The sequence below is a fragment of the Aquila chrysaetos genome, chromosome 5 (genome assembly GCF_900496995.4).
Source record: "Aquila chrysaetos chrysaetos chromosome 5, bAquChr1.4, whole genome shotgun sequence".
Lineage (NCBI taxonomy): Eukaryota > Metazoa > Chordata > Aves > Accipitriformes > Accipitridae > Aquila > Aquila chrysaetos.
This window is the reverse complement of record NC_044008.1, coordinates 1,945,649-1,956,831: the sequence shown is the minus strand read 5'-3', so window position 1 is coordinate 1,956,831 and position 11,183 is coordinate 1,945,649. Positions and strand designations below refer to the sequence as shown.

Below are 11,183 nucleotides of genomic sequence, written 5' to 3'. Positions count from 1 at the left end.
GCAGGACGCGAGCCGGAGGTTTACAGCTCCTTGTGCGGCGTGGGGCCTGGCAGCCGCTGCCCTTTGTGTGCGACGGGCGGTCGCTGTAAAACAGGGCGCAGCTGCGTGACTCACTGCAGCGCTTGCATCACTCTCCTCCGTTTCTGGGGCAAAAAGGAGCAATGGCAATAATCCCTGCCCTCCTGGGGCGCTGAAACCTCCTTGCTACAAAAAAGAAACCACCCCCCCCCCAGAACTGAAATGGTCCCTATTTAGCAAATAATTTTAAAATATCTTCTCCTTGGCGAACCTTCAGAACCTTGAGCGGAAGGTGGACCTGGCGGGGCAGACTCCCCTCCACCGGGGCAGCTTCTCCCGGGGCGGTGGGGAGCAGCCGGTGATCAGCACCATGCCGAAACTGTCGGGTCTCCGCAGCCCTCCCGAAAAGCTGTGGCCTGACCGTGTAGGGGGGTGTCTGGGCATGGCTGCAGCTCCTGGGGAGCTCCAGGCCAGCTCCCTCGGGTGTCCCCCCCTGCACCCCCGGGGCCCTGCTCGGAAGCGAAGGCTCAGCTCAGTTTGCAGGGACAGGGTTTACAGCTGAGCTTTGACTCGTGAAGCCAAGTTTTGATCTGGAGGAGGATCAGCCCTTCCCATGCAGGGAGAAGCTGGAAAAAAGGCTCCTTTTGCCATTAAAAAAAAGGTATTAATGAGCTGCCGGGGCACGCAGCTCGTCCTCAACAGAGAGGAAATCCTGCAGAGCGCCTGCTTATCCTCCCGCATGTCAGGCCGAAGCCAAACCTCTGTCTGGTCGGCCCGTAGCCGACAGCAAATTAGCCAAGAACTTAATTTCCCTTTAAAAGTAAATCCCCCCCGCCCCACCCCGACTCCCGGTGGTTCCTATCCCTGCTCCGTCCCTCCGGGAGGAATGTGGAGACCACAGCCGTCCGCCTCCTCAGCCCTCACGTTGCTAGACTAAACAAGCCGGGCTTTCCTGGTTTCCTCCCATGCCGAACTCCCATCGGGTCCTGGCCAACCTTCTCCTCGCCTGCGCTGCTAAACTGCTGAGCCGAGACCTTTCCCCCCCCCCCCCATCCCAAATTTGGGGGGACCCAGGGACAGAGCAGGGTGAAATACCCAAGGGCAGAGGGGGGACCTGAGCCCCTCCATCCTTGGCCACCCTTGTCCCTGTCACAGCCAGGGAAAGGGAAGGTGTCCGTGCCCGGCGGACACGTGGGCACCTCTGCCTTCAGTGAGCAGCTCCCCGGTCCCGAATTTATCTTTGGGGATCCACCCAGCTCAGGTGCTACGTGCCGAGAGGAGCCAACGCCGTCCCGGTTTACAGGTGAGACCTTCCCGGAGTCGGGATCCAGAGCGGGGCACATCCCTCTACCGAGCATCTCCCCGATGCCAGCCTCCCTCCTCTGCCACGGTGACATCTGGCACGTCCAAAAGTGGGACTGGGGTCCCTTCGGTGGGCTAGAAAAGCCTGACTTTAGGAGCTGCCCTGCAGACCCTGCCGTTCCCCCTCAGCTTTGGAAACCTCCGTTAAAACGATGCCTAAACTAAAACACGAGACACCGAAGCCCAAATTTTACACCCAGCAGCTATCCCCTGGAGATCCCCGCAGCCATTGCGGGATCATACCCGAGCTCAGCCTCTCCAAAATCCCGTTTTCCACATTAAACCTCGACGCAATTTATTCCGGGCTTTGCGGAGGTTCCTCTCCGTCCCCGCGGGTGCTCACGGGACCGGCCGGCCTCGGCGCGTCTGGGCTCACGCGGGGGGGCACAGGGCCCCGCCGAGGTTTCCCTGTCGGAGCGGTTTCCCTCTCCGCCTCCAACTTTCTCTTTTTTCCACAAATTCATCAGCCTCGCCCCCACCGCCTGGGCTGCAAATGCAAATCCAGACGTCGCCGCACACATCTGCGCACATCTGGGCTTGCGTTACGAGCCGCGCGGGCTCGGGATAATCCAACTGGGTGCTTTTAACCATCTGGTCTGGGTTTGGTTTTTTTTTTTTCAGCCATTACCTGGATCAGACCGCTCAAAGCCAGACGCTGAGGTTGAGCAGGGAGATGTTGCCTGGAAAACGCTGTGTGAGGCTTCAACGTTGGCCGCTTGCAACCTCCTTCGTTAAAGCATCGACCTCTCCAGCTCCGGCTGGAGACATCCCGGGAAAATCGGCTGCCAAAATACCCGTCAGCCAGCAGCTGCGTGCTCCTGCCTCCCACCGTGGTGGCCTCACCGCTTTCCCATCCTACCCCACGGCCCATCTCCGATGCCGTAAATAAGACCCAGGCATAAACTATGGGATTTTATGGGCCAGTAGGAAGTTTTATTAGGTTAATTATCCTGCCGTGCTAATGAAGGTGCAGTTAAGCAGAGTCTAAATCAAGGGTTGGCTTCTCCCAAAGGCTGCTGCAAACGTGGGAGGCAATGGGTACAGGTGACGGGGAGGTGATGGGTGCTGGTGGTGGGTGCTGGTGGTGGGGATGTTGTGGGTGCTGACAGTGGTTGCTTGTCATGGGGAGGTGATGGGGAGGGGATAGGTGCTTGTGATGGGGAGATCATGGTGCTGGTGATGGGGGAAAAAAAAAAAACCAGCAGCCTCCAGCTTCGCTCAGCACCAAGGGACACCCAGGATGGAGCAACCCCTTCATCCTTAGCAGAGTGACCCAGGGTCCTCCCCACCCAGCCCACCCTCATTTTGGAGCTCAAACAACTCCCCCCATAGCTTGAACAAACACCTTAACCCTCCCGGGCTTTGAAAACACAACACAGATAATGTTGGTGTTTGCTTCTCCCAGCTGGGTTTGAGCCAGCTCCCCCTCCTCTTGGCTCCTTGCTCGCCTGCCCAGGGCTCTTTCACAGCAATTTTAATTCGATCTTATTAAATCTGGAGCAGAACAGCAAGCGTGGGCAATTAGACAGACAATTAGGGAGCAGCTTGTTGCACAAGAAGAGCTGCCAGGGCCTCCCCTCCCCGAAACGCGCTCGCGGGGCGAGTAGTGCCGTGCCTCTCGCCAGACAGGTTCTCGGCACGGCTCAGCCGCTTCCTCCCTGCAACGGCAGCGTTTTACGTGCCCAGAGTTTTTTCCAGATGAGGTTTTCCTCAAGACGGTGATCCCCTTCCGGACTTTGTCCCACCTGGACGTCCCATTTCCCATGTGTTCCTCAGTTGTCCCATGGGTTGGCTTCTGTTTTGTGGCCTTCCCTCCAATTCCTCACTGGGTTAAACTGGGGTAAACTGGTGCCATTTTCCTGTAGCTGAGAAAGTCAAACTATGTTCTGCTGTGGAGCCTGGTCGTCTGGTCCGTTAGCTCCTTGGCCTGGCTGGTGACAGTCACTTGACCGCTCTGGGCACACAGGAAATAGGGATGGATGGTCGGAGGGACAGGTAGATGGACGGTAATATCAATGCATGGATGAATGGACAGATGGATGGACGGGTGGATGGATAGTTGACTGGCTGGATCATTGGGCGACTGGATGGATGGACAGATGGATGGATGATAATGTGGTTGGGTGGATGGATGCACATATGGATGGATGGGTTGGTGGGATGGATGGTTGGTTGGTAATGTAGTTATGTGTACGGATAGACACGCGGATGGATGGTTGGGTGGATGGATGGACAACTGGGTAGATGCATGCATGGATGGATGAACAGATAAGTGGATGGAGGGTTGGATGGAAGGTAGTGAGAATAGCTGGATGGATGGACAGTTGGACAGAGAAATAGCCCTCATCATCATCTGCCTCTGAACCCTCCTGTACTCCCTGTTGTAAGAGATGAGTAAAAACGAAAGCAGGCCATTACAACCTGGTTAACCCTCACTCAGCCCCCGGGGTTAACCCCTGACTAACCGGGGCAGGACTCATGACACTGCTCACCTGATACACCACCACGTCAGCTGCCCCGGGGGCCGTGGAGCTGTTCTCGGGGAGCCCGGAAGAGAAATCACGGCTGATTCAGGTCTCCGTCAGCGCGGAGCACATCAGCTCCGGAGATCCAGGCTCTGCCTGGACCTGCACGAGGGAACGCTCTCTCGGCAGGTTTGACACGCGGCCAGCATCGCTCTTGGTGGCCCTGGGGCTGGGGAGACCGGGGGGACCCCTCTCAACCATGCGGGGCTGGAGGCCTTTGCACAACAACAAACCCCACCAAAATTGCCTTAAAACAGCCAAAAATAGTATCGCCCCCCCGCTTTCCACCAGCGCCCTGCCTCTCCCCGAAACCACCGCTTTGCTGCAAGCCACAGCGCAAATCCCTTGATTAGGGGGTTTGTTAGGAGCCGGCCCCACGAAATGCCACCAGCGGAGCAAGCGGGACGGCAGCCAGGGTGGCCCAAGGGGGCTGGCGGTCACCCTTCTTCTCCAGCACCCCGAAACTCTTCTGGCCGCTCCGCCGGGGTCTGGCTGAACCGTTCCTGCTGACCCCATGGCTCAGCCTCTCCCGTGCGCCCCAGCTCCTGCCTCCTCCTCCTCCTCCTCATCCGGGGAGAGGCAGGTCGGAGGGAGGAGGCCCCATCTGCGCCTCCCCGCCGGCACCGCGGCGTGCCGGGGCAGAGCCGCGTGCGAGCGGGGAGCGCCATGGCCGAGCGGCTGTCGGAGGAGCAGATCGCCGAATTCAAGGAGGCTTTTTCCCTTTTTGACCGGGATGGAGACGGTTGCATCACCACAAAGGAGTTGGGCACCGTCATGCGGTCGTTGGGGCAAAACCCCACCGAAGCGGAGCTGCAGGACATGGTGGGGGAGGTGGATGCCGATGGCAGCGGCACCATCGACTTCCCCGAGTTCCTCTCGCTGATGGCGAGGAAGATGAGGGACACAGACAGCGAGGAGGAGATCCGCGAGGCTTTCCGCGTCTTCGATAAGGACGGCAACGGCTACATCAGCGCGGCGGAGCTGCGGCACGTCATGACCAACTTGGGTGAGAAGTTGACGGACGAGGAGGTGGATGAGATGATCAAGGAGGCCGACTGCAACAACGACGGGCAGGTCAACTACGAGGAGTTTGTGAGGATGATGACGGAGAAGTGAGCCCCCCCGCCACCCACCTCCAACCCCATCCCACAGGTAACTCACTGGGATGAGGCTTCGTGCCCAACCCAGCATCCATGGAAAGTCCCGGACCATGGGGTCTACCCCACCCATTGCAATGGCCACCCCAAATCTTGCATCTCCCCCATCCTGACCACCTCCTGCCCTGCAACTCTTGCTGGCGGTTGGAAAAATCTATGTTCATGGTGCTTTTTTTTTTATTTTTTTCCTTAATTTCTTCATAGGGAACAGAGGTCGTGGTGGTCCCCCAGCCCCTTCATCCCCTGCTGCCTTCTCTCCGCCATTCTGGGCTGGAAAAATCCTCTTTTATCCCAGCCGGAGCGTCACCAGCCAGCGTCTGCATCGGATGCGGGCATCCCACCTGGCAGGATGGGGCTCAGGGTGCAGATGGACACGGGGGGTCTCTTCCCCCTGCCCCCCCATGCGACGCACCTCTCATGTCCATAGAGGTGCCAGTGGCCATCGCGCATCCCCCGACACCACACCGAGTCCAATAAAGAAATGCCCCCCCGCCGTGTCCTGGTGGCTGCCAGTGCTTCCTTTGGCTTCTCTTTGGGGTCCCTGCTAAAAAACAACCCCCCCAAATCACTGACGTCAGTGCATCCCAGCCAGGGTCAAGCCCCACATCACCCCCATCCTCTTTCCCCCCATTCTTTTTCCCTACAAGCTGGAAAAAATGCCCCTCGTGGGTGCTGGGCACCCTCCAGCCGCAGCCCCCAGGGTTGTGGCCGTCCCCACCCCAAATCCCCGTCACTTTTGGGGTCTGCTGTCTGCACCCCCAGGGTATTGGGGGCCCTTTTCTCCCTCCCCCCAAGCTAAGAGGAGAGTTGGCAGCTGGATTTAGCCCTAATCCCCATCCCAAAGATAAATTAGAGCAGGATTCACCTTTCCTGGCCGTAATCCACCCCGTCATGTTCTGCGTGACTCAGTTTCCCAACAAAGAGGGTGAAACCCAATTGCAGCAGCCCTCCCGCCCCGGGCTGGGGTGATTCCCTACAGAGGGGTTTGAAGGCAAATTAATTATAATGGGTCTTATTAATGCTCAGTCACTAACGAGCAAACAGGGAGGCGGCGTGAACGGGGCATAGCTGTTTCGTGGGGGACATTGTGACTCCGGGGATGTTCAAGCCACCACGAGGACTTCATCCCCCATCTCCAGCCCATCCCTGGGGCCGGAATCTTTGGCAATCCCGGTTGTTTTCCCGACGCTCGGAAAACCAGGCAGGTGCCTGCACGCCGGCTGGCGGGGCTGAGCACGCCCACGCTCGTTCCACGCCAGGCACGGCCCCCAGCCCAGCGCCCATCACCTCTCACCATGTGCTGCCCTCTTGCTCGCGCATCCAACCCGCCTGCAGCTCTGCAGGGGACAAGAACGGGGCAAAGCCAGGCAAAAAAAAAAAGCCCCAAATCCCGCAAGATCAAGCAAAGGGGTCACACTAGGCTATTGTACCCGAGTCACTAAAATTAGACCTTCCCGAAAACATGATTATTTATTAATGCTGTGTTTCAGCGCAAAACCATACCCTGTATTTTTAGGCTTGACCTTTTCTCCTTCTATTCTGGGGCTGGTTAATTACCAGAGTATTTTTTCACGCCACTTATCCTGAGCTGGTTTTTCTTAACGACGCCCTTTAACGGGAGGCTGGACCCCGGCCAGAAACGCTGGCCCCGCAGCTCCATCAGCAGCGGCACTGGCCTGGAGAAGAAAGTTTATTTGTGCTTTGGCACTGGAAACATTTGCCCGTTTCTCCCCCAATTTGATGGTCGGGAACGTGGCGGGAAGGTTTCTGCTGGCGTTGTTCGGGATGGACAGACGGACGGATAGGAGGGTCCCGTTTGCTTCAGCAGTGCCAAGGGAGGGGACTTTGCTTCCGAAATCCAGCTTTCCAGGCTCAGATTGCCCTGCTGGGGGGGCAGGAGCTGACGGGGTGTGCAGGATCTGGCCCAGCACTCGCACACTGCCTCCTGCCATGCAGGGCAGAGCCATGACTCACGGGGCAGTTTGGATCAGGCGTTGGTTAATGATTAAATTAATTGAGCAAGTATGGGAGGTGCAGTCGGTGCCTGGGAGGCTGGAGGGGGGGAGTCCATGCAGGGTGAAAGTGGGGGCATGGGGTGGTAGGGGAGAGACTGGCCGATTCCACCCCAAAACCCAACCGGGATGGTCCCCTGCACCTGGGGAGGGAGATTGCAGGATGGGACCTGGGTAGGGGTCACCTGGGATGGGTCCTGGGGAATCATCTAGGCTAGGACCTGGGTGATCCCTTGGGATAAAACCTGGGGGATCAGCCAAGAGGGGACCTGGAGGAGGGTCACCTGGGATGCAACATGAGGGACCATCTAGGATGGGGCTTGGGGGATTATCTCAGATGAGTCCTGGGAGATGCCTTGGAATAAGACCTGGGGGGGGGTTCACCTGAGATGGGACCTAGGAGGGGGTCACCAGGGATGGCACGCTGGAGATCACTTAGGATGGAACTTCGAGGATCCTCCAAGTGACTGGACCTGGGGGATCATCTAGGATGGTATCTGGGAGATCATCTAAGATGGGACCTGAGGGGCGACCACATGGGGTGGCAGAGGAGGGATCACTTAGAACGGACCGTGGGGGATCACCTGGGGACCTGGGGGTTCATCTAAGATGGGACATGGGGATCATCTAGAATGGGACACAGAGGATCCTGCAGGATGGGGAGATCTCTTGGGATGGGCCTTGGGGGGATTTCCTGGATCCAGGCTGTAGCAGCTGATCCTATCTCCACAGCTGACAAACAATATTCCACCACCTTGCCATATATTTTCCACCAGCCTTTCCAACAAAAAAGCCACCGAGGACTCCAGCACCACCCAAAAACAGGGGTCCAACCGTAAACCCCCCCATCGCTCCCCTCTCCCTACTCATGGTTCTGCTTCACCTGGACACAGTTTTTCTCTAAAATGATACTTTTTTAGGAGAAAAGCAGCTCATGAACCCCCCAGCATCACCCACCGTGGGGGACTGGAGATGCTTCTGCTCCAGTGTTGCTGAATCAGTCACAAATTCTCCCCATTCCCTTTTATTTTAGCAAAACAAGACATTTTAATAACATTTGAAGAACTGGGCTTTAAAAACACATCAATTAAACATTGGGGAAACAATACTGACACGCCGCAAGAGAGACCAAGGAGCTTTTCTGAGCCCTCCCAAAGGATGTTGAAAAGAGGGGCAGGATTTTTTCCGCATTTTCGCCATTCCCCCCCCCCCCCCCGCAGCCCCCCAGGGCCACGGCTCCCTGCCTCCTCCCTGGCAATAACTCTGCTCTTAAGTAAACATGACGTATTGCCTGGGAAATGTCGCTGCCCATGGGAAGGGGAGGCCCCTCGACACCCGACTGCTGTAAAAAAGTGGGGAAAAAAGGATTTTTGCAGTGGGGTTGATCCCAGTTGGTGAGGTGGGTTAGGGGATGGCCGCAGAGGAAAGCTCAGTTGGTTTGCAGCAATCCAGGTTCTGCAGGGGGGAATAAATAACTAAACAAACCCCTTAAAAACCCCAAAACACCTTTGCAAATATGTCTTTCCAATATTTAGTTTGGCAGAAAACTGTTTCATTTCTCAGGGGTGTTTTTTAACCTGTTTTAAAGTGCTTTTTCTCGCTGATTTTCCACTTTCATGTCATCTGTGAAAGGAGAAATCACTGTATGGGGGAGGAAAAAAAAAAAAAAAAACCACAACACAAATTGCCGCAGGAGCAGGCACCGCGTATGGGGCAGGATGGGCCATGGTGCCCAGGGATGGCCAAGATGATGCTGAACGGAGCCATTTGGGGCTAGAGCCAGCACCGAGCCTGAGGTTGCACCAGATGGGGAATTGTTTTGGGGCAAAGTGCCTGATTTGGGGACTGGAGCAGTTGGTTTTACCCAGGGTTTGGGGTTTTTTTTTGGCATTAGCCCCTTTGCCCCATGTGGGACTACAAGTACCGTTGCAATGCAGATGCCCAGCAGCATCCGAGGCATGGAGCTGCTTTGCATGACACGAGTTTCCCCAGTCTCAGCTCACAGCTGGGCCAAAATCATGATACCCTCTCGGCTGCACTTGCCAGAACATCTGGTGATGAATCTTGGGGGGCTGCATTGGGCTTCACCTGATGGGGAAAGGGTCTGCCCCCAAAAGGCTGCACTGAATCCCACTGGGTCTGTACCAAAACTCCCCCTGAGAGCAGGACCAGGGGAGGGGACAAGTGGGACAAGGAGAGGGTCAAGTGGGATGGGGAGATGGGGGTGAGTAGGAGAAGGACAGTGGACAAATGGTACCAGGAGACCAACAGGGCCAGGAGAGGGAAACAAATGAGACCAGGAGTTGGGGACAAATGTGACCAAGAGACGGGACCAGTGGGACCAGGAGTTGGGGACAAGAAGAGCCAGGAGAGGGGAAAAATGCAACCAAAGGATGGAGAAAGTGGCATGAGGAGACAGGGACAAGTGGAACTAGGAGATGGAGTCAAATTGGAACAGAAGAGACCAGTGGGACCAGGGGAAAAGGACAAGTGAGATCAGGAGAGGGAGACAAGTGGGACCAGGAGAAGGGACCAGTAGGACCAGGGGACAAGGACAAGAGGGACCAGGAGATAAGGACAAGTGGTTGGGCTGGGGATAAGTGGGAGCAGGAGACAAGCGGGACAAGAAGAAGGGACCAGAACAACCAGGAGATGGGGACAAGTGTGACCAGGAGAGGGGACCAGGACAGGGGCCCCCATGCTCTGCAAATGCCAGGTAGGTTTTGGGGGGCATGAGCTGAGCCGAGAGCAGCCCCAGGGCTGCTCTAATGCCCTGTGCCTCACGGCAAGGGGGGGAACACCTCCCCAGCCCCTCCATCTCATTTCCCCGGCGTTCCCAAGGCTCAATATAAAGCCCCGAGGGATTTTGCGAAGACGCTTGGGGCTCCTCGCAGGGACGCCAGGAGCCCCCAGCTGCCACCGCATTTCACAGGGCTCCTCTCTCCGCCTTCCACAGCCGAGGGGTTTCCCAAGTTCAAGTTACCAAAATAAGCCCCCCGTGTCAGCCCTGGGGGCTTTCGAGCATGAAATGCAACCAGCCGCCGGCCCCCAGGCACTCAGCGGTGGCCAGGTTTCCAGCATCGCAGGGTGGGCAGATGTGGCTCCAGCCCGGCCGGCTGGCGCGGGATTAAATCGGATGAGGTCTTTACAGGCGCCAGGAGGGTTTCCTAGACATCTGAAGGGATCCTGAGTCCCTCAGGAGCCAGATAAGGACCTGCAGCAGCTGTAGGGTGGCCAAGGTGGTGACCGTCAACCTTCAAGGGATGTAGTCTACCACTGGCACCATGGGATTTGGCTTTCTCAGCCCAAAAAGTCAGGCATCCCTGCAGGGGTTAACTGCAGCAGCCGCAATCGGAGCTGCTTCATTTTCCATCCCTGCAGTGCTGGAGCCATTGGGGCTTTTAACGGGAAATTAATAGCACCATGACCTCAGCCGCCACGCACGCGGCCCAGCTCGCCGGCATGCCGGCAGCCCCACGTAACCACAGCCCACCATATCCCAGCCGGAGGAGATTTTGGGGTCTTCTCCCTCTTTTCTCCCCCAGGATAGGCAGGACGATGGTGCTGTAGCTCTATAACTCACCCCCAGAGATAAACAAACAATTAAAAAAAAACATCCCAACCTCTGCAGCTTTAAAGCTCAGCACATTCCCCTCTTTATACCTTAAAAAAAAAAAGCCCCTTAATTTCCCACTTTGGTCCATGCTAGCCCCAAATCAGCCCTCACAAGAAGAGATGCCAAAAAAAAAAAAGAGCCCAGGCAAAGCTGAAAGGAAAAAATAACTGCTTCGCAACCCCTCCACTCTTATTTTTTGCCCTATTTTTATCCCATCCAGGGAGGCTGCCCCATGCTCCCCCTCTCCCCTCAGCCAAGCTGGGTTTGCATGTCTTTCCCTCAATTCCCGTTTTGTTCCTTAAAAATGCATACCCCCCCCCCCGAGCCGAGATCAGAGGAATTTTATTACTGACAGATCTGGGGAATGCAAAAAAAGGTTTTTTTGCAATGGGGAGGATTGAAGCCCGGAGGTAGGAATTGAGTCGTCTGGAGGCGATTTGTTGTTGCTATTCATTTTTACCCAGGATAAGGAGGGAGAAAAACCCTCAAATAC

The 11,183-nt window shown here is 56.5% G+C and overlaps 1 protein-coding gene across 1 annotated transcript; it reads left to right on the top strand.

The window, feature by feature from the left end:
• The first annotated feature begins 4,491 nt into the window (after window positions 1–4,491).
• Window positions 4,492–5,553, top strand: LOC115342303 (calmodulin, striated muscle). The gene is made up of 2 exons (XM_030016412.2): window positions 4,492–5,057; window positions 5,267–5,553. The coding sequence occupies exon 1, from the start codon at window positions 4,572–4,574 to the stop codon at window positions 5,019–5,021; it is 450 nt and encodes a 149-aa protein (XP_029872272.1). The 5' UTR covers window positions 4,492–4,571; the 3' UTR covers window positions 5,022–5,057; window positions 5,267–5,553.
• The last annotated feature ends 5,630 nt before the right edge of the window (window positions 5,554–11,183 follow it).

Excerpts from the sequence above, each read along its gene's own strand:
- LOC115342303 (XM_030016412.2), top strand. The coding sequence starts at position 4,572 with ATGGCCGAGCGGCTGTCGGAGGAGCAGATCGCCGAATTCAAGGAGGCT.